General features: G+C 34.2%; 2 protein-coding genes across 2 annotated transcripts; one reads left to right on the top strand and one right to left on the bottom strand.

Moving 5' to 3' along the window:
• Nucleotides 1-507: 507 nt before the first annotated feature.
• On the top strand, nucleotides 508-2,062 carry LOTGIDRAFT_157157 (hypothetical protein; the record flags this gene model as incomplete). Its single annotated transcript, XM_009048936.1, has 2 exons — nucleotides 508-1,177; nucleotides 1,239-2,062. 2 exons carry the CDS (start codon nucleotides 508-510, stop codon nucleotides 2,060-2,062), a joined length of 1,494 nt encoding a protein of 497 aa, XP_009047184.1.
• Nucleotides 2,063-19,174: 17,112 nt separating this feature from the next.
• Nucleotides 19,175-19,366, bottom strand: LOTGIDRAFT_111480 (hypothetical protein; the record flags this gene model as incomplete). Its single annotated transcript, XM_009048935.1, has 1 exon — nucleotides 19,175-19,366. A coding segment is annotated over one exon (192 nt), but the record flags the coding sequence as incomplete, so codon positions are not given.
• Nucleotides 19,367-24,260: the final 4,894 nt, after the last annotated feature.

Genomic DNA, 24,260 nt, shown 5'->3' with positions numbered 1-24,260 from the left:
TGGAAAATATTCAATATTCAGCCCGGTACTGAATAATAAAACCAAGTTTTATCAAAATCCGACAAGAATCATGCCTTCTAGAGTTTTAACAAGCTATTTTCAGCTGATTTCCAATAGGCTTTATCTTTGGGTGATAACAAAGACTCAAGCCAAGTTTCGTTAAAATCTGTAAAAAATTAAGCCTCTAGAGTGTTTCAAGAACAAGGGCAATAACTTATACTCACAAGTTTCGCCAAAATCTGTCAAGAATTGTGTCTTGTTGAGTGTTTACAAGCTAAAATTTGAACGCGTTTTCAGGAACAAGGGCAATAATGATAACATTGTGATCTGAATTAACCTTAATAAGGAGTTACTTCCCTTTTATAAAATTGTTATTGCTAGACTTCCTGAATATATACTTCCTGTAGTTTTAGATGTGTGATGAATAAATCTTAGTTTAAGACAAAGTGTCTATTTTAATATATTGGACAGGGTCCTATAATCTACTTATTAAATGGTAGCAGAGCAATGGCAACTAGTTACAAGAATCCTCCCAAGTTTGGGGAAGATATTTCTTATGAAACTTGGAAAAATGAGCTTGAAGTGTGGAGACTAATGACTGATGTAAATGTCAAGAAACAAGCACTGGCAGTGACTTTAACATTATTTGGTAGGGAAAAGGCAATAGAAATAGCTGCTGCAGATCTGAATAAAGATGATGGAATGAAAACTCTAATAGACAAATTATTCAAAAAAGATGAAAAAGATGCTGCCTATGAGGCTTATTCCAACTTTGATAAATTTAAGAAGACAGGTGAAATCTCTATGAGTGAATATGTCAATGAGTTTGAGCAGAAATATCAAAAAGCTAAAAAGTATGACATGACAATATCAGATGCTGTGTTAGCTTATAAATTACTGTATAATGCTAATCTGTCAAATACTGAGAGAAAATTGGCCCTGACTGCCACTGTTGATGGGACTTTAAAGTCTATGAAGTCAGCCCTGATGAGAATATTTACAGATTCTGCAAGCAAACCAATTGAAGATAAAAGTACAGGAATATCAGTTAAAGAAGAATCAGCTTTACATACTGGGCAGAAATACAAAAAGCAGCCTTATCAACAATCAAAGACAACTACTTCACATTTCAAAGAAACTGATCGTAGATCTGGAACAGAGGGTATGGCTGTGTCTGGTGCGATTTGGAAGAAGAACTACATGTGATATTGGTAATTCAACTTTTCACTGGGCTAAAGATTGTCCACACAGAGTTTCCAATGTAAATTATTCCGAATGTGGTGAAGAAGAGGAATTATGTAATATGACTTTGTTTACAAAATCAGGCGAACTTTCAAAGAATGAAGTTTTTATGACTGAGTATTTTGGGTGTGCTGTTTTGGATACAGCTTGTTCCAAGATAGTATGTGGTATGAAATGGATAGATAATTATATTGATTCTTTACCAACAAAAGAGAAAGGAAAAGTCAAGAAGAAGAATAGTAATAAAGAGTTTAAATTTGGTGATGGTGTTAGTAAACAGTCTATGAAATATGTAAATATTCCTGTGAAAATTGCTGGAGTTTATTGTAATATAGACACTGAAGTAGTTGAGGCAGACATTCCTTTATTGCTTAGTAAAGAATCACTGAAACGAGCCAATACTGTTTTTGACTTAGCTCATGATAAAGCATCAATATTTAAACGCCCAGTACAACTACAATTTACTTCAAGTGGACATTATTGTATTGACTTAAGAGATGAAATCCAGGGTGTATCTGATGAAACTCCAGAAGATGTTATGATTTTTGAAGAAAATTTGTCGCAGAAAGAAAAAATTAAAATGTTAGAGAAATTACATAAACAATTTGGACATGCTACTAGTGATAGATTAAAGAAACTTATAGTAAGTGCTGGACATGATGATCGATATATATTTAAACTTTTAGATGATTTAGTAAAAAAATGTGTTGTATGTCAACGGTTTCAAAGGCCCCAACATAAACCAGCTGTTGGTTTCCCATTAGCATCAGAATTCAACGACACAGTTGCAGTAGACTTACATCAACTGGATAAAAATTGATGGTATCTTCATATTATTGATGACTTTTCCAGATTTAGTGCTGGGGCAATTATGAAAGATAAGTATCCTGAAACTTTTGTAAAACTTTTCATAAAGATGTGGATTGGGATACATGGAGCACCTAGGAGATTGTTCAGTGATAATGGTGGAGAGTTCAACAACAAGACTGTACAGGATATGTGTGAAAATTTTAATATTCAACTGACAACCGCTGCCTACTCTCCATGGAGTAATGGACTTTTAGAACGTCACAACTATACATTAAAAGAAATACTAAACATAATTCAGAAAGATAATTCATGCGACTGGGAAACTGCATTGTCTTGGGCTTTAATGTCCAAAAATTGTTTAGCAAATGTCCATGGTATAGCTCCTATCAACTTGTATATGGTAAAAACCCAAATCTTCCAAGTATTTTTACAGATAGTTTACCAGCTTTAGAGGGCACTACAAATAGTTCCATTATAGGTGAACATATCAAAGCTTTATATTCAGCTCGTAAGGCCTTCACAGAAGCTGAATGTTCTGAGAGAATCAGAAGAGCTTTAAGAAAGCAAACTCGAAGATGAAAAAAGTTTGGACAATGAAAATAATAATGATGTACAACCAAAAGAACAAGAAATTGTGCAGTTGAAACCTGGGCATGTAATGAAGTATAAAGACAATACAAATAATGAAGAGTATCAAGTGAAAGTTTTAAACAGAGCTGGTAAGGCCACAGGTATCCATATAAACTGGTTTAATGTTGAATATCAAAGTCCAAATGAAATGGTTGGGACAAAACAATCTGTTGACATTTCACAGATGGCAGACATTGAAATCTTACCTATTGATAATCAGAGATCTGATGAAGAGCGTGTGATGATTCTTGAAAATGTGTCCTTTGAGGAAAGTAAATTAGAAGAACTTAAGTGTTGGAGAAACAACTCTGTTTATGAGGAAGAAGAAGATAATGGTCAAAATTATATTAGCACCCGTTGGGTTTGTACATTAAAGGACTGAACTGGTATTAAACCCAAATCAAGACTTCTTGTTCGAGGTTTTGAAGAGCTAGAAAATGAGCAAATTCAAAAGGATTTGCCAACATGCGCTAAGGAATTGCTGAGGGTCATTCTTAGTGTTTTAGCTCAAAATAGAAGGAAACCGTATTCAATGGACATAAAAACAGCTTTTCTGCAAGGAAAATCTTTAGATGGAGATATTCTTGTCAGACCTCCAAAAGAGGCTCAATGTTATGGAATGTTGTGGCGTCTAAACAAATGTGTATAATGGTTTAGGCGATGAATCACTGTATTGGTACAACACTGTCAGGGATATCATGGTTGAGTTAGGAGCTAAGATATCTAAAATTGATCCTGCTGTTTTTATGTGGTTCAATGATGAAGGGCAATTAAAGGGAGTTTTTTTTGGGGGGTTATGTCAGATTTTGAAGAAAAAATTATTCAGAAAATTCGTAAAAGATTTTTTGTTGGTAAAGAAGAAAATACTAGTTTTAAATATGTGGGTATAGATTTAGAATATGATAATGGTGACATTTTATTGGATCAGTCAAACTATGCAAAAAGTATCATACCCATTAAAATACCTTCATCATGACTGCAGCAGAAGGAATCTCTTCGGAATGAAAAGTAAATAAATAGTTTAGAGAGAGAAATCAGAAGACTTGACACTTAGATTTCAGAAATTAGATGGTGATTTATCTCTTGTAGTGTATAGTGACTCTTCCCTTGGTAATCTCCAAGATGGTGGAACCCAAGGTGGTCACTTAATTCTTTTAAAAGGAGAGAGAGGGAAATTTTCTCCTATATCATCGAATTCAAAACGAATTTGACGTGTAGTAAGGAGTACATTATCTGTAGAAACTTTTGCAATGGCAGATGCAATTGACAGTGGTGTGTTTATTTCCACATTTTATTCAGAACTTGTAACTGATTGTGCTGATCCGACTAAATTACCTATTGTATGCATCACTGACAATAGATCATTGCTTGAGGCTGTCAAATCTACAAAATGTGTAACAGAAAAACGGCTTCATGTGGAAATAACTGGAATCAAAGAAATGATTCGAGACAATCAGGTGAAAGAAATTAAGTGGTCAGATACCAAGAGACAATTAGCTGATTGTCTGACAAAACGTGGAGCATCTCCAGTGGTATTAATGAAAACACTTGATGCAGGTGTTTTGAAACTATAAACAGTATTTTTTTTTGTGTAAAACAACTTATAGACAATTCAACTATTAACCTCAGATAGAGTGTTCTATGTTTAGTTCTAGTTTTATGATATAACTTTGAAACTTTTTAAAGGGACACGGGGAGATTGATAACATTGTTATCTGAATTAAACTTAATAAGGAGTTACTTCCCTTTTATAAAATTGTTATTGCTAGACTTCCTCTATATATACTTACTGTAGTTTTAGATGTGTGATGAATAAATCTTAGTTTAAGACAAAGTGTCTATGTTAATATATTGACTTACTAATAACTCATACTCAATATTTTTCGATGTTTCTGATTTTCAATAGGGTTTATCCATGGCTGATAACCAACACTCATGCCAAGTTTCGTCAAAATCCGGCAAGAATTGTGCCTTCTAGAGCGATGATGAACTAAAAATTGAACACGTTTCAAGAACAAGGGCAATGACTAATACTAAATATTTTCCAATTTTTATACGCCCACACGTAAGATGGGCGTATATTGTAATCGATATTGAAATATCGTGTCTGACTTGATGTTTTACTCTATTAGCTATATTGTGCAACTCGTGCTCACTCTACAGGCTACAATTTTTTACAGATTCTTTTGATTTTTATTTTGTGTATCAATGTCATTATGAAGATGATCCCTATTGATTTTCGTGATGATCGGATAATTTTTCACCGAAATATCGTGTCTGACTTGACGTTTTTCTCTATTAGCTATATTGTGCAACTCGTGCTCACTCTACAGGCTACAATTTTTTACAGATTCTTTTGATTTTTATTTTGTGGGTCAATGTCATTATGAAGATGATCCCTATTGATTTTCGTGATGATCGGATAATTTTTCACCGAAATATCGTGTCTGACTTGACGTTTTACTCTATTAGCTATATTGTGCAACTCGTGCTCACTCTACAGGCTACAATTCTTTACAGATTCTTTTGATTTTTATTTTGTATGTCTATGTCGTTATGAAGATGATCCCTATTGATTTTCATGATGATCTATCGATTTTCATGATGATCGGATAATTTTTCACCGAAATATCGTGTCTGACCTGACATTTTACTCTATTAGCTATATTGTGCAACTCGTGCTCACTCTACAGACTACAATTGTTTACAGATTCTTTTGATTTTTATTTTGTATGTCAATGTCATTATGAAGATGATCCCTATCTATTTTCGCGATGATCGTATAATATTTCACCGAAATATCGTTGAGTGATTACAAACACTCGCACCAAGTTTCGTCAAAATCCATCTAGAATTGTGCCTTCTAGAGTGTTTACAAGCTAAAATTGAACACGTTTTCAAGAACAAGAGCAATAATTCATACCAATTATTTTCTGATCTTTCTGATTTTCAATAGTGTTCATCCTTGAGTGATTACCAACATTCACACCAAGATTCATCAAAATCTATCATGTATTGCACCTTCTAGAGTGTTTACGAGCGTTCCAAGAACAAGGGCAATAATTCATACTAAATATTTTTTGATTTTTCTGATTTTCAATAGGGTTCATCCTTGAGTGATTACCAACATTCACACCAAGATTCATCAAAATCTATCATGTATTGCACCTTCTAGAGTGTTTACGAGCGTTCCAAGAACAAGGGCAATATATAAACTAAATATTTTTTGATTTTTCTGATTTTCAATAGGGTTCATCCTTGGGTGAATACAAACAACCATACCAAGTTTCGTCGAAATCAGTCAAGAATTGTGCCTTGTAGAGTGTTTTTGAGCAATTGTGGACGGACGGACATGGGTGAAGGCAAATTACACCCCCCATTTCATGTGGGCGTATAAAAAGATTTGTGGAAAAACTCAGCATAACTGACCCTAAATTGATGAGGTATTCAAGGTTTTTTGAACTACAAATGCATAATGAAGATCTTCAATATGAGAAATGTGGTATTATTGTGAAGATCTATAAAATATTTTTGGTCAATAAAAATTTAGTTATCATCACTGACAGCTGTGTATTATCTTGGTGACAGATCCATTATCACTTGCCATACAATTAATTTTGAACAATATATATTTTAATCAAAAACACATGAATAATGAAAATCTATAAATGAACTCAGTAATGGGTAACTGGACAGAACCATTCTACACAACAGTGGTGAGGATGTAACCATTTGTTACTTGTTATGGTCTAGAAAAGGGCAAGCCAACTCAGCCAATTGGCTTAATCACTCATGTAACTTTATCGGGTTCATCAATAACCACACACTCATTGTTTGTTCTTTATCTTTAAGCCTTCACAGGCTTGATTATTACTATCAAAATGAGCGGTTAGTTGGTAGATAATAATAAGCAGTGATTTACCTTTCTATAAATAGCAGATATAAGAGATGATTTAATTCTCATACCAAGTGTCATTCCAATATGAAAATTCTGATGAAAAAAACATGACTGTATAACAGCTACCACAAAGAACGAACATGCATACACATATCCTTTCCATTCAGGTTCACTTTCTCTGTTTTTTGTATACCCAATTAAAATGCTGAAAAATAAAATTTTAGATATACAAAAATAATTATTGTTAAGTATTCAGGACTATTGAGCCAGCAAAGGCTTGAATATATACTTGAACATGAAAAATTGTTTGCATTTAAAAGAAGGAGGTCAAATTTTTCTTTTTTTTTGATTTTCAATAGGGATTATCCATGAGTGGTAATAAACAATTTCACCAAGTTAAGACAAAATCTGTCAAGGATTGTGCCTTCTATAGTGTTTACGAGCATTTTAAGAACAAGGGCAATAACTCATACTAATTATTTTTTGATTACATGCAAAAGTGGACTTATATTGCCGTTGCCCCAGTCCGTGAGTTCATATTTCTTGTGAACACGATAGAGACAGCATTTTAAGTCTGATCTTGATGAAGTTTGGTATTCATGTATATATTGTTCATGTCTTAAAGGGATACTACGTCATAGGATGAACATAAAATTTTAATTTTGCTTAAATTTGGCCAATAACAGTATATCCACAAAAGCAAGTAATTAATTATAAAACGTGAGTCTAGGAAATCCAGTGTAATTTTCACGGGGGAGTAACTCTCAAGTGGGGTTTCCTGCGTCCTTGACCTCTACTCTTGAATTGACCTCGACATTGTCATATTTTGAAGACGGAATAATGATGCCTCGTAGGAGATTAAGCGACTCTGACAAAAAGCAATTCATATAATTTAGAATGAATACTCCACCACTGACACAATTTTCAACGAATATTAATCATTGGCAAAGTTTGTTTGTATACACCGGAAGATGATTGTTTCCTGTTTTAGTTTAGATTACCCAGACTCTTTTTTTCTCAAACTGAACGTATTCATGGCTTGCTCACTTTTTTTTAAAATTATGATTATAGTTTTATTGTTGATTTTTCAAACTTGATTAAGTGTGGGATGCATACTTATTCAACCAATGGTCACTATTAAACACAAATATTAGCCACAGGGCGAGTGTATTCTAAGACGTAGTATCACTTTAAGTCTAGTTTGAATTAGGTTTAAATCAAATGAACAATTTTGGAGTTGACTTAATAAACCCTTCCACCTTGGCTTCTAGACACAATAGAGGCTACAGTTGACTGAAATCTCAGTTAAGTTCCTATTTGACTATATTTTGGTTTATTAGGAATTACTCTGACTATTTAAGGGTGTCATAATTGATCTAAAAAGAACATACACGCACACCGTCAAAATCTGTCAAGAATTTTGCCTTCCTAGAGTGTTTACGGGCAATTGTAGACGGACCAACGGACACGGGTGATGCCAATATATGCCCCCCATTTCATGTGGGGGTATAAAAAGCAGACAGCAATAATAAAATCACAGAAGACTTTATGATGGGATCACCAATACCACTAGTAGTACAGCGATTCATTTGATATCAAATACCATCCTTTAACAAGAATATAAAGAATTACAAAATGGTGGGAGTCAATTTAATTCTTGATAATATGACCTCAAAAGATTTATGACATCAAAATCTTAGATACCACATAACAAGTGTGTCTGATGACTTCAGGTGAAGCATGACAAAAAACATGCCTAAGGAATCTAAACAGGAAGGGGAAATCAAGGGGGGGATTATGAATTAATATTAAGTAATTTTGAAACCTCCTTGGTTCAGTTCATTAAAACCGTTGGGCTATACAGAGTCAGGTCTAATAATTCACAGAGTTTCTGCACTGTCTAATTTACTTTTGATTTCATTTGGAATTTTTTCAATCATGACCATGATCATTATAATCATGACCAGGTTGGTGAAAATGGAGAGCTATATGAGGAGCTTTATGAACATTTTTCAATTTAATGAGGAACTTATGTCTGCGGTGTCTTGGTGCCTCTGACTACTCCAACATATCACTTATTTTAGGCCAAACTTGACTGCCACGAGGACTAGTGTCTCTCAAATGTAGAAATCAGGACGATTTTACAATTCTGTGCAATTATCAATCCAAGATTTCAATGGTATAGCATAGACCAAGTTGAAAATTCATATTTTAAAAACAGGAAGTCGAATAAAAAGTCACCGACATAATCTCCATTCTAATGTAAATTTGAAAAGAAATAACATTGTGCCCTTACTTTAAATCGTGAACTTGACACAGTGGGGTGACTAAATATTTGCTATCAAAAAGCTTACGATAGATATGGTCAAAAATTTTCATTATTTTGTTTTGTTTGTTTCATCATACATAATAAGAAAATTCCAACTTTTTATTGCAGACAGTGTCATGACTAAGTTGTTTCAATTCGTGATTATCAAGACTCAAAATGACCTGTCTGAGCAGTAGGATGCTGCCGGAGAAACGAAGACACCGCTATGTTTGTTATGTTTAATATTGAAAGGGGTTATTGTCTGGCCAACATACTGAAATTTAAATAATTCACAAGTAAGACAATATATAACAAAATTACTCTAACAATTTAAAGAGTCTTTGATATAAAATGATTTTGAGTGTCTATTGGTGATTGTGTTAGTTGTGTTCATCTTTTCACAAGTTTTGTACATCCCACACTTTTAGAAATATTCACATTTTCTACACACTGTTTTAATTTGTTTTCCCTTAATAAATTTTCCATGATCCTATTCCTGCGTCCTGCCACTATGATTTTTAATATGTTTGTCATTCTGTAATTTGGTCCTTAAAATGTCTATATCTTTGGTCATTTTGTGGAGATTTGGTTGTCGTGGGTGAAGGCATTAGTCCACGGAATGATCTTCATTTTCTTTTTATCTTTTAGGAAATAGGAGTTCACAGTGTGATCTTTCCATTGCTTTACTGAAGGCACTTTCTACATGGTTCTTTCTGAATTTGTTCTTTATATCCCAAAATCTTTTGAAATTATCTGTTGTTTTCCCATTCTTTCTTGATAATTCTTCATATTCTGAGTGCACTACTGAAAGGTATTGATTATGGCTGCTAGGTGGTAGATAATGGTGGCTAGCTGTTTCTTTACATACGCTGTACGGCATCAGGTATGGCTTTTCGAACCGGACCATGTAGCAATTGGTACGGAACAGTATGCAGAACGCACATATGGAAACACAGTTTAGGCAGCCCGCACGGCAAAAAGCTAAATATAGCTAGGGGTATTCCAAAGTTCGCTCTTTCTTCGTCACATGTTCGAAATGGTGAAAATCGACAGAAAAGACATAGAGAAGCTCATAGAACTTGGGCGTGGTCATCGATACCTATTATGATGTATGTTGTGTGGAATATAAAGATGCACAATTTTGTCCGGAACAATTCAATTCGTGTCAGACATTTGAAATTTTGTACCGGACATAAAAAAATAATTTATTTTCAATTGAAAAATCGCATCTAAAACCCATCAATTTAGGACTAAAATTCGCCATTTTCTCACCTGCAAGTGCAATACAGGATAACAACTAGCTAAGAATAGTTTATGTAATTAACATAGGTCATAGGGATTATTTATATTCCTGGTAACTCTCAGGGAACGATAAAGCCGTAATTAAATTAAATCGTATCTTGTTGAAAAGTTCCAGGAACATAAAAAAGAGCTATCATAAGTAATAACTTATCTGATTGGACAAGAAAATATATTTATTTATATCAGCCAATGGATTTCCTACTCTCCTTATTTTTCTTCTTTCGGTTTTAATCAACACATCCCGCGGTGTTTATTTATTTTGCCTGACAATTTACTCTGGCTCAGTGTATATCCTTGTGTCAAATTCTTACGTAATATTTGAAATAAAAGTATTAAAGCATGATTAGACTTCATGATTATAAAATATAGTACCATATGAAAGATCATCTCATGTTTATATAAAGTAATCATAGAATAACAATCGTATTTTTAAAGAAAAATTGAAATTCTTGATTTTTTCAAATTTGTGTGTTTTCTTACCATATTTATGTCTCTTTGAGCTTGGTGTATGTATCTCTTATGACCTACTTGATGTAGAACCTTGAAATTTGGAACACAACTAGACATGTTGAATATGAATTCACTTAGGCCACACCAATTTAATTAGTTGAATTACGGGCAAAACTTTTGAAAAAAGCAGGGAGCAGGGGGGGATAAAAATAAAAAAATAAAAATCTGCATTTCAAGAAGACGAAAAAGGAATGTATTTAAAACTTTATTTATATCCTTTGGAAACAAACAAACACCAGATTAAACCTTATGGATTTAAAATTAAATTGTCTTAAAACTGCTACGGGGGTAACTATCTCTACATCGGTAGTTTCATGGTCTATTTCGATACCGGCTTTAACGCTGGAGATGGTTACTTCTTCTGTGTCCTGCCATCCGGAGCGCGTCAACAAATTACCAACATTTTCGTCATCAGAGGCACGCACTATAGTTCGTTTTGTGACATGGCCCTCGGTACATATGGAGACGTTGATATAAACATCGAGTTCAACGCTCATTTTCTCACATTTTCACATAGATGTATTTTCATCACAACAATTGAATAATGGCCGACGAGAGAATTTTTACAAAATTTGCAGACTGGAACGAACCAAATCACAAATCATGTGTTGTTGGTTTATTTTATTTTTTGAAAGGCTTTTCCAGATTTCCAGAACTAATCTCATAATAAAAACAAATTTTAAAACTATCTAGCCAACAATCAACATATTACAAACCAATTTATCTTTCGAATGAAAATAGCTTCGGTTCAAGATTTATTTTAGAAATTTGCAGGCACCTCATTTGCATAGTCGTACTTGCTTTGTAGTACCGTTATCAAAAACATCGTGGAACTAGCCTTTTGTCTCATTAACACTGACTGATCATTCAACAGTGAACGCTTTCGCTAAGCGAGTACAACTTATCAACCGAGTTACGTCCCTTTAGGATTTCGTGTTGAAATTTTTACATCGGCGGACACAGTAAGAATAAAAAAAAAATAGATTTTTTCATTTTTATTTTTATTGGGATTCGTCAAAAAAGCAGGTCGGCGGGCCCGTAATCCAAGTTTATAAATTGGTGTCGCAAATTGGATGACAAAAAAGTTGAGGTGGGCATGGCACATCCGGGTTGAATTACTAATTGTTTACATTTAGGGGCAGGGGCATATCTCGCATAGGATACATTTGTTCAAAAAGGGACTTAGCACACAATTACCACATCCTTTTAGCTAGTTTGTGTTAACAGCTCAGTTGTTTCAGCTTTATAGTTCCAAAAAAGGAACGGGTTTTAAAATTTCCATATTTTCAATTTTCGATTTGGACCTTTTTCGACTTTTGTTGACCTATATCTTTTGACCTGCATGATTTAGAAGCTTGAAATTTTGAACATATCATAAAATTTTGAATATCAATTAACCTATCCAAAAAAAATTGAGGTGGGCGTGGCACATCCGGGTTAAATTACTCATTATTGACATTTTTGTACCAGAAGCATAACTCGCAAAGAATACATTTGTTAAAAATGGAACTTTGCTCACACTTAAGTCATTCTGGGAGCCATTTTGTCTTAGAAGGTCAGTTAGTTCAGCTTCATAATTTAAAAAAAAGGAACAGGTTTTGGAAATTCACAATTTTCAATTTTTGACCTTGACCTTTGATGACTTGACCTTTATTGGGTCAACGGTCATTGATCTTGTCTATTAGTTTATGCTGTCATATTTGACCTCTGACGTCTACTTCCGCTTTTATAGCTGTCCTAAAACATCCAAATTCGCAAATTTGGACTGCTCTAGCTCGTGACCTAATTAACTTTAAGGGTACTTTTTTGTGGATTCTGAATGTGCTCATCGTGCTCTTTCCAGTGATATATAATGCAAAATTGAAATTTCTGAATTTTTGAAATTTCAGTGTTTTTTTTACAATAGGTTAGCTTCTTTGAGCTAGTTCTATGTATTTCTTATGACCTATTTGCTGTAAAAGCTTGGAATTTGGAACACAACGAGACATATTAAATATGAATTGACATATGACAAAAAAGTTGAGGTGGGCGTGGCACATTAGGCTTAAATTACTTATTTACATTTTTATCAGGGGTATAACTTGTATAACATACATTTGTTCAAAACAGGACCTTGCACACAATTACCTGACCCCTTTGGCCATTTTGTGTGAAAAGGTCAGCTGTTTCCGCTTTGTAGTTCAAAAAAAGGAACAGGGTTTAAATTTTGCATATTTTCAACTTTTGACCTTTACCATTGATGACCTTGACCTTTGTAGGATCGAAGGTCATTGACCTTGGCTAAAGATTTATTCCTTCATATTTGATGTTCATCGTCAACTTCCGGTTTTATTTATGTTTGTATTTTCAAAGTTTCATGACTCATATCAAGTGACGTTGACCTTAAATGACCTTCCCCTTAACATGGTCAAAGGAAATCTAATCATACTTTCATATTTTATGTCTGGCTTCAACTTCCACTTTAACAACCTGCCAAAAAAGCGAAATTTTCAAAATTTTTAACTACTTTAGCATGTGACCTAATTGGCTAAGAACGTTGACTTTTTCAGATTCTCTAGCAAATTGGCACAAGAACAAAGTCCCACTCAGTACCACAAGTGGTTCTAGTTCTTATTCTGTTTTGTACTTTCTCTTTTTTGTATAAATTCTTACCTCAATCTATCACTTCTCTACACTTTGAGTGTTTGATTAAATGACAAATGATAGTTTTCTGGAAAACTGCTGCCTGTTCACCCTAAAATACTGTTATATATTTTGTCTTCCATCTCCAGTTCCTGAACAAGGTTATGGAATGCTCCTTGTTCCCGTCTTCTTTCCAACCACCATCTGTGTTTCCTCTTATTACGTTTTCTCCTTTTCTTAATTAGTATGTATGTTGCAGCAACATTATCAATGTTTTTTCCTCTTGTAAGAACCAGTGCCATGTAGAAAAGAGACCCCTCCGCATGAATAACTGCATATAAGGAAACACAACCTGACGTCAGACATCAGAAAGGAAAGTATCAGCAAATAGCCAAAGTCAATGACCTTCGATCTTATTAAGGAGAATGTCAACAAAGGTCAAGCTCATGAGATATATGTCATCAAATTTTCAAAAAGCATACAGCTATAAAACATCAAGCATGAAATCATAGAAAGATAACCAAGGTCAATGACCTTTGATCCTACAAAAGTTAAGGTCAACAAAGGTCAAATGTCAAAATTTGAAAATAAGGAAATTCTTAAACCCGTTCCTTTTTTCGAACTATAAAGCTATAGACTACTTCAAATATAAAAGTATCAACTGATAGCCAGAAACAATTACCTTTGACCTTATTAAGGTCAAGGTCAACAAAGGTTGAGGTCAAAATTTGAAATATTGAATTTCCAAAACCCGTTCCTTTTTTTGAACTATGAAGCTGAAACATTTGAACTTCTCAGACAAAGTGGCTTAGAGGGTGAGGCAATTGTATGCAAAGTTCCATTTTGAACAAATGTATTCTCTCCGAGTTATGCCCCTGGCCAAAAATGTCAATAATGAGTAATTTAACCCAGATGTGCCACACCCATCTAGTTATATTTGGCATATGTTAATTGATATTCAAATTATTATGTTGTGTTCCAAATTTAAAGCTTTTTCATCATACAGGTCAAAAGATATGGGTCAACAAAGGTCAAATGTCAAAAATTGAAAATATGGAAATTCTAAAACCTGTTCCTTTTTTGGAACTATAAAGCTGAAACAACTGAGCTGTTAACACAAACAAGTTTTTTTTTGTGTCAAAATTGCAAAATTTGTCTGAAAAATGTCAGGCACAAATTTCATGAAGTCATGATTCAAAATTGAAAATATGAAAATTCTAAACTTTGTTAAATTTTTTTGTCACATGTTAATTTATTTTAAAAATGGTTAGATATGTTCCAAATTTCAAGCTTTTACATCAAAAAGGTCATAAGATATGCATACACTCAGCTCAAAGAGACAAAAATATTGTAAAAAAAACACTTAAATTTAAAAAAATCACCAATTTTGCTTTAAAAAACATTTGTTATATATCACTGGAAAGAGCATGAAAAATTCCAAAAGTTTAACCCTTTAGGTCAATAAGGTTACGTGCTAGAGCAGTCCAAAGTTGCGAATTTGGATGTTTTTTGGACAGCTATATAACAGGAAGTAGATGTCAAATGTCAAAGTATCAAGTGATAGCCAAGGCTAATAACCTTTGACCTTATAAAGGTACGATATCATTTACATTAATGAAGTCTCTTTGCATTTTAAATTTCTGTTCGATGCAAAAATAAAAAAAGTTGCAAAAAAGTTGAAAAATTTGATAGAAAAAAGTGAGCGAAGAATTTTCAACTTTCTTAATTTTTCAAGAGCTAATTTTTTATATTTTGAACATATGAAGGTGGACAGAAATTTGGATCAAGGCCTTGAAACTTTGAAAAAATACATCTGGTCGTACAAATAAGGCAAAACCGAAATTCAAACTTTTGCTTCCCACAAATTGTAGACAATACATTTATCGTATCGTTTGACACCAAAATTACACATATCAGATATAAATGGCACTACACTACATAAGTCTCAAATCTGTCCGACAAATAGAAACACTGAAATAGTATATTTCGATTAATTTCGGCAGCGAAAATCAAATTTGTTTTCAACTGTCAACATTTGTCCATTGTTACAAGAAGTACAATTGTACTCCTACTAGCGCCCGTTTTCTGTTGGTTGCTAACGTCGCTACATGTTGTTCGAAAATTGTAGAATAAAAATTTTTTGATTTCCATGATTTTTCTATAGGGTTTATCCTTGGGTGAATACGAACACTCATACCAAGTTTCGTCAAAATCTGTCAAGAATTGTGCCTTCTAGAGTGTTTACGACCTAAAAAATGAACGGTTTGCAAGAACAAGGGCAATAATTCATACTAAATATTTTTCCTATAGTAGCCTACTTATCCAGCAACTCAATTCAATCTTCCAAGAAACAAAACCTTTCCCCTATGACCCATGTTTAATTTCATTTTTGTATCAGCACGATTGGTGAAAATGAAATGATTAAGCAAACCTTTTCTCTTGAATGACATTTATAAAATGAAATCAGATAAACTGCTGCATCTTGGGATGTCACATGACTAAGCTATGATTGGATATCTGTCTTGGATTTTCCACTTGGTCTATTTATAGTATCTTATGATGCTGTACATGTATGGTGGCTGGTTAGGGACATGTTAAATGATTAAATTAAATTTTCTTATTTGTTAACCAAAATAGTTTCTCAGGAAAATAATGACATCTATTGTAAATTGTGATTATGAACAAAAAAATTGTGCCTTCTAGAGTCTGTCAAGAATTGTGAATTGTAGAGTTTTACGAGCAATTGTGGACAGACGGACCGACGGACGGACCAACGGACATGGGTGACGACAATATACGCCCCCCATTTCATGTGGGCGTATAAAAAGAAAAAATTAAGGAAATTTCGATTACAAAATGGGACTTTGCGGTAGCAAAATCTGAAATTACTATAGTCACTTTCACTGTCCTTAATTTTGGCTGACTAATCTTGGATGTTTATATCCCTAAACTTTAGTTTTAATATTGGGAATTAACTTCTAATATCAGTTGCTGTAATTCCTGCCATAATTAATTGAGCGACACAACATTAGGGCGGGGTATCAATTACCAAATTGAGATCGCATATCAATGGCAGACTACTGATCAATAATGAATAATCGAAATAATTCAATTGAGAAACCCTGTAAATACTACTTTAATGATAGCTTGCCAGGAAAGGTAATATACGCCCACTGGCAGCTTTGATTTTGAATAAAGATAGCTTGCGATGCAAGGTAACATACGCCCACTGAATAATTCCACAAAATTTTTTAAAATCAATATCAATAACCCAAATACAACAAACAATTAAATCACACAGTTCTTATCAGGGGCAAAAAACAACTTTTGACGCGTGTTTACAAAGTCAAGGGCAATAACTCAATGTTCATCAAAAATATCTCTTGTTAGAACTTGTCCGAGATCTTATCAATTCCAATGATCACACCAAGTTTCATCAAAATCGGTTTTAATATTGGGAATTAACTTCTAATATCAGTTGCTGTAATTCCTGCCATAATTAATTGAGCGACACAACATTAGGGCGGGGTATCAATTACCAAATTGAGATCGCATATCAATGGCAGACTACTGATCAATAATGAATAATCGAAATAATTCAATTGAGAAACCCTGTATCACACCAAGTTTCATCAAAATCGGTTGAAAACTGTAGCTTCTATTGTGCTCACAAACAAATTTTGACGCGTTTTTACAAAGTCAAGGGCAATAACTCAAAAACCGTTCATCAAAAATGCATCAAGTTAGAACTTGCCCGAAAGTAAATGGCAATAACTCAAAAACATTTCATCGAAAATACGTGAAGTTAGAATTTGTCCGAGATCTTATCAATTTCAATGATCACACCAAGTTTCATCAGAATCGGATGAAAACTGCAGCTTCAATCCTGCTCATGAACTATTTTTAACAAATTTCGACGCGTTTTAACAAAGTCAAGGGCAATAACTCAAAAACTGTTCATCGAAAATGCGTGAAGTTAGAACTTGTCCGAGATCTTATCAATTCCAATGATCACACCAAGTTACATCAGAATCGGATGAAAACTGCAGCTTCAATCCTGCTCACGAACAATTTTTAACAAATTTCAATATCTCAAAAACCGTTCATCAAAGATATGTCAAATTCGAACTTGACTGAGATCTTATCAATCTAAAGCATCACACCAAGTTTTATCAAAATTAGATAAAAACTGTAGTCTCTATAGTGCTCACAAGAATTGTTGATGGACGGACAACGACAATATACGACCACATATTCATGTGGGCGTATAAAAATCTAAAGCATCACACCAAGTTTTATCAAAATTAGATAAAAACTGTAGTCTCTATAGTGCTCACAAGAATTGTTGATGGACGGGCGACGACAATATACGACCACATATTCATGTGGGCGTATAAAAATGTTTAGCAGTACAGTAACAATCACCAGTATGACATATTCAACCTTCAGTCATACACTTCTTTTGAACTCTTTAGGGGGATACTGAATACTATTGAGTTATTTCATGTGGGCGTATAAAACATGCAGAAAATTCTTAATTTCATGGGTTATTTTGCGTCATAGAAGTATATTCTTGCTATATTATGTAGCTTGTTGTGGGTAAATTATGTGCTGAAGGGAACCTGTGTGGAAGAAATTACTACTTGTTAACGGGTACAGTGGAGAAATTTAACTGTGACATTTAATCGATTATGAAATTTGATAATTGATAACGGAAATTATATATTCCTAGAAACATTAATCAATTATTTCGATAAGTTTATCCAGCCCTACACAACATAATAGAAATTTGTTTGAGATACCTGGCCGCTTATTGTCCAAAACAATTTTAGCAGATATATCAGAAACAGCGTTAGTAGTTTAGACCCTAAGCGTCCTGGTGTTTGGCATTTTCAAAAGTTTTAACCAATATTTTAAACATGGTATGTTATGATATGGACAAGTCATACCTACCACATTCTCCTAAGGCACCACAAACAGAGCTTGATTTCCCAATTCCAAAAATAAATTTTCAAAATTTGCTATGTCCTTTAGATATTCACATCCCCATACCTGGGAACATTGAAGAGAACTGGTTTTATGACTGCATCAAATATTCTAAAAGACATCTCAACTGGTGGATTTGTTTTCCACAAGAAGGAATTGGAATCATGCCTTTCAGTTTTTAATTGAAAGGCTATATATTGCTTTTCTCCAGCATAATCTGGACGAAAATAAACCTTTCCATAACTCTTAATTATTCCCCTATTTCGATAACCTATTACTTTTGTTTTTCCTATATTAGGAGACAAATTAAATTTTTCACAGAACATTTCAAGGATATGAATTGTTCTTTGGAAATCCCGTGTCAGAGACAATTCCTAAATTATCTGCATAAAGGAGCATAAGAATATCTAGGTAAAATGCCTTGGATATTGCCATCTTCCAAAATCGAAAATAATTGGCTGTTGTACAGACAAAAAAGCAAAGGGTTAAACATACAACCTTGCCATACACCAGAAAGACACTGGAAATATTCAGTGATAATTGAACCTATCTTAACACATGAAGAGACTGAACCATACATGGCCCTTAAAGTGTTAAGCCACCAACACAACTTTTACATTACAGATTATACAATTTACTTCCCCCTAAGAAAAATATTTTTGTGTTAGATCATGTAAGGTGATCAACGGTTGAATATCCCCTTGTATTATCCAGTGTCCTACACTTCAGGTGAGTTGTGATATCCACGAGAAAGTCACATATCCATTCATCGTCACCTAGTTCCAACATTGGGTGTTCCTTCCTTTCAAAGAATATCCTGATATCTTCATGGAAGTCAAAAAATATTTTCGACATTTTTCCTCCACTCAGCCAAAAGTAGACCGATCGAGATTGAATTTTTCGGCTGCCTTTAGTACTTCAGTAAGGATATCAAGTCCAGTGGTGGTGTCTTTCATAGATTGTAAAGATAAGAGCTTGTCTGTTACATTTAGATGCTCGTCGACATCTCTCACGAATATAGCCAACTGTGTCGTATCCTTACAATCAGTAATCTCATCGGTTTAGAGGCTCAAACTGGTGAAATTTCGTATTTTGTCTTTCAGAGTTATATGAACATCCTCAACTAGATCGTTGATATGCTGTAAAGCTGTCCATCGCGACTCATCTTCTCAATGTCCGCCACAAGCTTTGGGAATATTTCTTCTGCAACATCTAGTAAACATTCCTTTATAAATTCACCATCTGAAGGCTTTTTCAATCATTTCTCTATTCGCTGTGAAATTTTGAAACTTACGTGAACAACCTTTTCATTGTCACTTCGTAATTTCTGAAACATACTTCCCTGTGTGTTGAGACCTTCTTTCAGTTGTCGTATTTTCTGGTCCCTCTGAGGCCTTTCTAATTGTCCACAATCTCCTCGAGCATGCTTTGTTTCGTTATGTCGCTTGACATTAGTGACACTCACATTTTCGTTTCAAAGGAGACATGAAGGCAGCTTATCCAGCCCTTCGATGAAGAAATATTCCTAAGTCGATCGTTCTTGAAAGCACATTTTTACATTCTCTACTTCCCTCTTCTTTTTGTAAATTCCGGCATTTGCCATTCTTCAACAGAGTTCCTATCTCGACATGTATAACGTCAACTTGAATTCAACAAACAAATCGCTTTGTGTAAAGATAGCTTGCCAGGCAAGATAACATACGCCCACTGGCAGCTGTCAGAAATGATAAAATAGTCTTTAAGGCTAAAGTATGAATTTTCTCATATTACTGAAATTTTAAAAGTTGGCATCAATATACAAGATCACACCATGTTTCATTAAAATCAATTGAAAACTGTAGTCTCTAATGTGTTCACTAACAAATTTTGACCTGCTTTTCCTAAGTCAAGGGCAATAACTCAAAGATCGTTCATCGAAATACGATCAAATTAGAACTTGTCCAAGTTCTCATCAATAGAAATGATCACTCCAAATTTCATTAAAATCAGTTGAAAACTATTGTCTCGATTGTGTTCACATACTAATTTTGACACGCTTTTCCTAAGTCAAGGGCAATAACTCGATTACCGTTCAATGAAAGATCATCAAATTCATTAATATAAATGATCACACTAAATTTCATTAAAATCATTTGAAAACTGTAGTCTCTATTGTGTTCACAAGAAATGTCGACAGACCCACAAACGGACAGGGGCGACTGCAATATAAAAATGCATGGTATAATTCTGCCAACTAATAGGCCTATTGGCCTAGATAAGTGAAGGTCAGACCTCGCTTACGATTTGATTGGTTAGATTCCATTTGACATCATACTTCGATATAACAGCGCTGATAAATGGATATCAGAATAGGCAACGACAATCTGCTGGTCACAACGATAGTGACAAGAGAAAACGAAGCATTTGCATTTCCCCCCAAATTTTACATGATGCCGTCAGCCACACGAAATCATCTAACAGGCTGCAGTTGGCCCATGGACTAGGTTGCACAGACCTGCGCTAGGTGATCATGTGTTTGCACGACATCATTTGTGTCCAACTGAAGTAAATAGAGCACTAGGCCTAGCTGTATTTAAACTGAAAGCAACAAAGCCCTATACTTTAATGAACAGTTTAAGTGCTTTAATTTCTTATTTATATATCAACCATTGAAGATCAGCTTGTATATGAAAAACACTTCGAAAGTGTTTGAAAATGACAAGGATTCTCATTCAGATTTTTCAGATCTTCACTTTCACTCAGAAAATGACACAGGTACTGAAGAGCAAGACGATATGCATATTGGAAATGCGGCATGGTTGTCAACAGTCATTGTCTCACAATGAAATTAAAAAGAAGAGGCATTTGCTGATTGAATTTCTTAGAACAAAGTTGTTTTTAATCTTCAGTTAGTACAACAACTTCGCACAACTCACCTGGCCAAGTTTCTTGAAGTCTTGAACACCCAGTTGCAGTAGCAATGTAAAATGTCCATTAACCTCAACATTCGCCAATGTTTGTTAGTTCCCGTGAGTTGAACATTTTTTCTTGTTCCAAAGTTTATTAATTAGGCTACAACTACATCGGGATCTTTCAGCACAAATAATTGTGAATTTGTTAAAGGATAGAATATTCTGGACCCAAATTTTTAACCTTTACCTGATAATTTTCTACAAGAATGGCAAACGGGAGTAGACAGGCAATCCCACAGTCATCATAAAAGAAAATATTTTATTTCACCATTAGGAATTGATAAAAAGATATAATACGGGCATTTTCATTCAATAAACAAGTGGATGGTGGTCAAAATATATTTTTGTGCTTAAAAGGAAAACAAAGGCATCAACTGCTTAGATAGATTTTAGTTTAAAGTCTACAAATGATTGAAAATCAAGATGAAATTTCCCCCCCAAATCATAACATTGTATTAAATCCATAATATCTATGTAATGGGCACAGCTTATTTGGGCATAGGTATATCTTATTCTGACACGATGTTTACTGTTGTAAGTAGTATGTTATCTAAAACCCTGCTGCCTTCCCTCCATCATAGTTACAGCCATAGGGGCATAGGCCACACACTGCTGCATAATATTAATATTGTTAGGCACAAATGACGTATTTTCCGCATTAACCCTGTCCATGCGTAAAACGCCTTAACGCGTCCAAAAAATAACGTTCTAACTTGCGGAAAACGCGTCTTTCACTTTCGACACATATTAACTGTTAAAAATTCACGAGTTACTAAATATAAACATGGTTTAATGACATCAGAGGAGTTCCCCTATTCTAAGGTAATAATTGGTTGACCTCAGACTCATTATCTAATGATTTATGCAAAGTTGAAGGTCGGTCGTCTGCTTGTTTTGTTTCTGTTAAAACAACAATGGCTACGCCCATGTCGGGCGAAAGCCATCAGAAACGTTTTACGTACCCTGCTGAGCGGGCAAGTTTCTTGATTCAAAATTGGATAATGTTACAAATTCCAGTTCTTCCAATAGTGAATCAGATGAAGAAAATAGGCCTCCAGGTGAATCACTAGAGAGCGAAGAAAGTGAGGAAAATGACGATTCGCAAATCGAAGACACAAACATCGACAACGTCAACAGTGATGAGACACCTGCCAAGAAGAAAAGTAAGCCTAATTATAATTAATATGAATGAAGGCATGGCCTTGAATGAGAGAGCAGGTTATTGATAAAATAACAATAATTAATAATAATCAAATAAACGAAATTCTGTAGACAATCTTTTATAAAGTATCTAAAGAAACTTCTTTAAGGTGTGAAAGTAATCATCTATAACGATGACGTCATTATAACGTGACGTATGATGTCAACAAAGCCGCCATCATTGCTTGGGAGAAAGTCTTGGGAAATTAGGTCAAACCTGTCATTTTATTCCTTATGACGCATAGAATGTCCAGGAAAAATAGAAATAAAACGTAAGGGTTGTTAAGTTGGTACAAAAAATCCCTTTCTGTGTTTGAAACAATTGTCGTAATTTATTGAAAGAATTCCAAAACATTCACTCCGAAACTACCCCGATTGACTGCGATCTAGTTGTCAACAAACATGGCGGCCCCCATGATCCGCCATCTTTTTTCTCACTTTTTTTTTACTACCTGTGGGGCATAAATTTTCTGAAACGAATTGATGTATATGTATGTGTTACCATGGCTTTGCTGTCGCGAGAGCTGCGCTCTCATATGAATGGGTTGATGTCCATAACATTGATTCATATGTTCCAAGAGGTTTTAGATTTAGACCTAATAATGAACCAGGGCCAAGAAATATTCAAGAAAATTTGTTGAATGATGATGCAGAGCCTATGGATTCTTTTAAATTATTGATGAGTGAAGATATTGTTGAAAGATAGCTTGCCAGGCAAGGTAATATACGCCCAGTAGCAGCTTTGATTTTGAATAAAAATATTTAGCAGTACAGTAACAATCACCAGTATGAAATATTCAACCTTCAGTCATACACTTCTTTTGAACTCTGAGCGATACTGAATAATATTGAGTATGAGTTATTTCCCGTGTTCTTGAAAACGTGTTCAATTTTTAGCTCGTGAAAGGCAAATATTCAATTTTTAGCGAATAATGAAACCAAGTTTTGTCAAAATCCAGCAAGAATCATGCCTTTTAAGAGCTAAATTTGAAAGCGTTTTCAAGAACAAGGCAATAACTTATACTAAATATTTTTCGATTCTTCTGATTTTCAATAGGGTTTATCCATGGTGATAACAAACACTCATGCCAAGTTTCGTCAAAATCCATCAAGTATTGTGCCTTCTAGAGTGTTTACGAGCTAAAATTGAACGCGTAATCAAGAACAAGGGCAATAACTCATACTAAATATTTTTTGATTCTTCTGATTTTCAATAGGGTTCATCCTTGGTTGATTACCAACACTCATGCCAAGTTTTGTTAAAATCTGTCAAGAATTGTCCCTTCTAGAGTGTTTACGGGCTAATAATTGAACGCATTTTCAATAACAAGGGCAATAACATATAGTAAATATTTTTCAATTCTTCTGATTTACTATAGGGTTCATCCTTGGGTGATTACGAACACTCATACCAAGTTTTGTCAAAATCCGTCAAGAATTGTGTCTTGTAGAGTGTTTACGAGCAATTGTGGATGGCCGGACCGCAGGACGGACCGCCGGATATGGGTGATGACAATATACGCCCCCTATTTCATGTGGGCGTATAAAAATTAGTCTTGGAAATAAATAGATATGCAACGGATAAGGTTACTGATGTTTTAAAGCCACGATCAAGATTGCGGGAATGGAGAGACACTAGTTGTGCTGAACTGTATTTATTTTTTGGTATTAATATGAATATGGGCATTGTTCGTTTACCATCCATACAGTCATACTGGCTTACTGATTGGATTTCTTCTGTTCCATTTTTTAAAAATCTGCAATGAATAGAGAATGAAAAATAGAATTTTTGCTTCTTTAT

This window comes from Lottia gigantea, assembly GCF_000327385.1.
Source record: "Lottia gigantea unplaced genomic scaffold LOTGIsca_13, whole genome shotgun sequence".
NCBI classification, from domain to species: Eukaryota; Metazoa; Mollusca; class Gastropoda; family Lottiidae; genus Lottia; species Lottia gigantea.
Note: the sequence above shows the minus strand (reverse complement) of the source record. Positions and strands in the feature narration are given on the sequence as shown.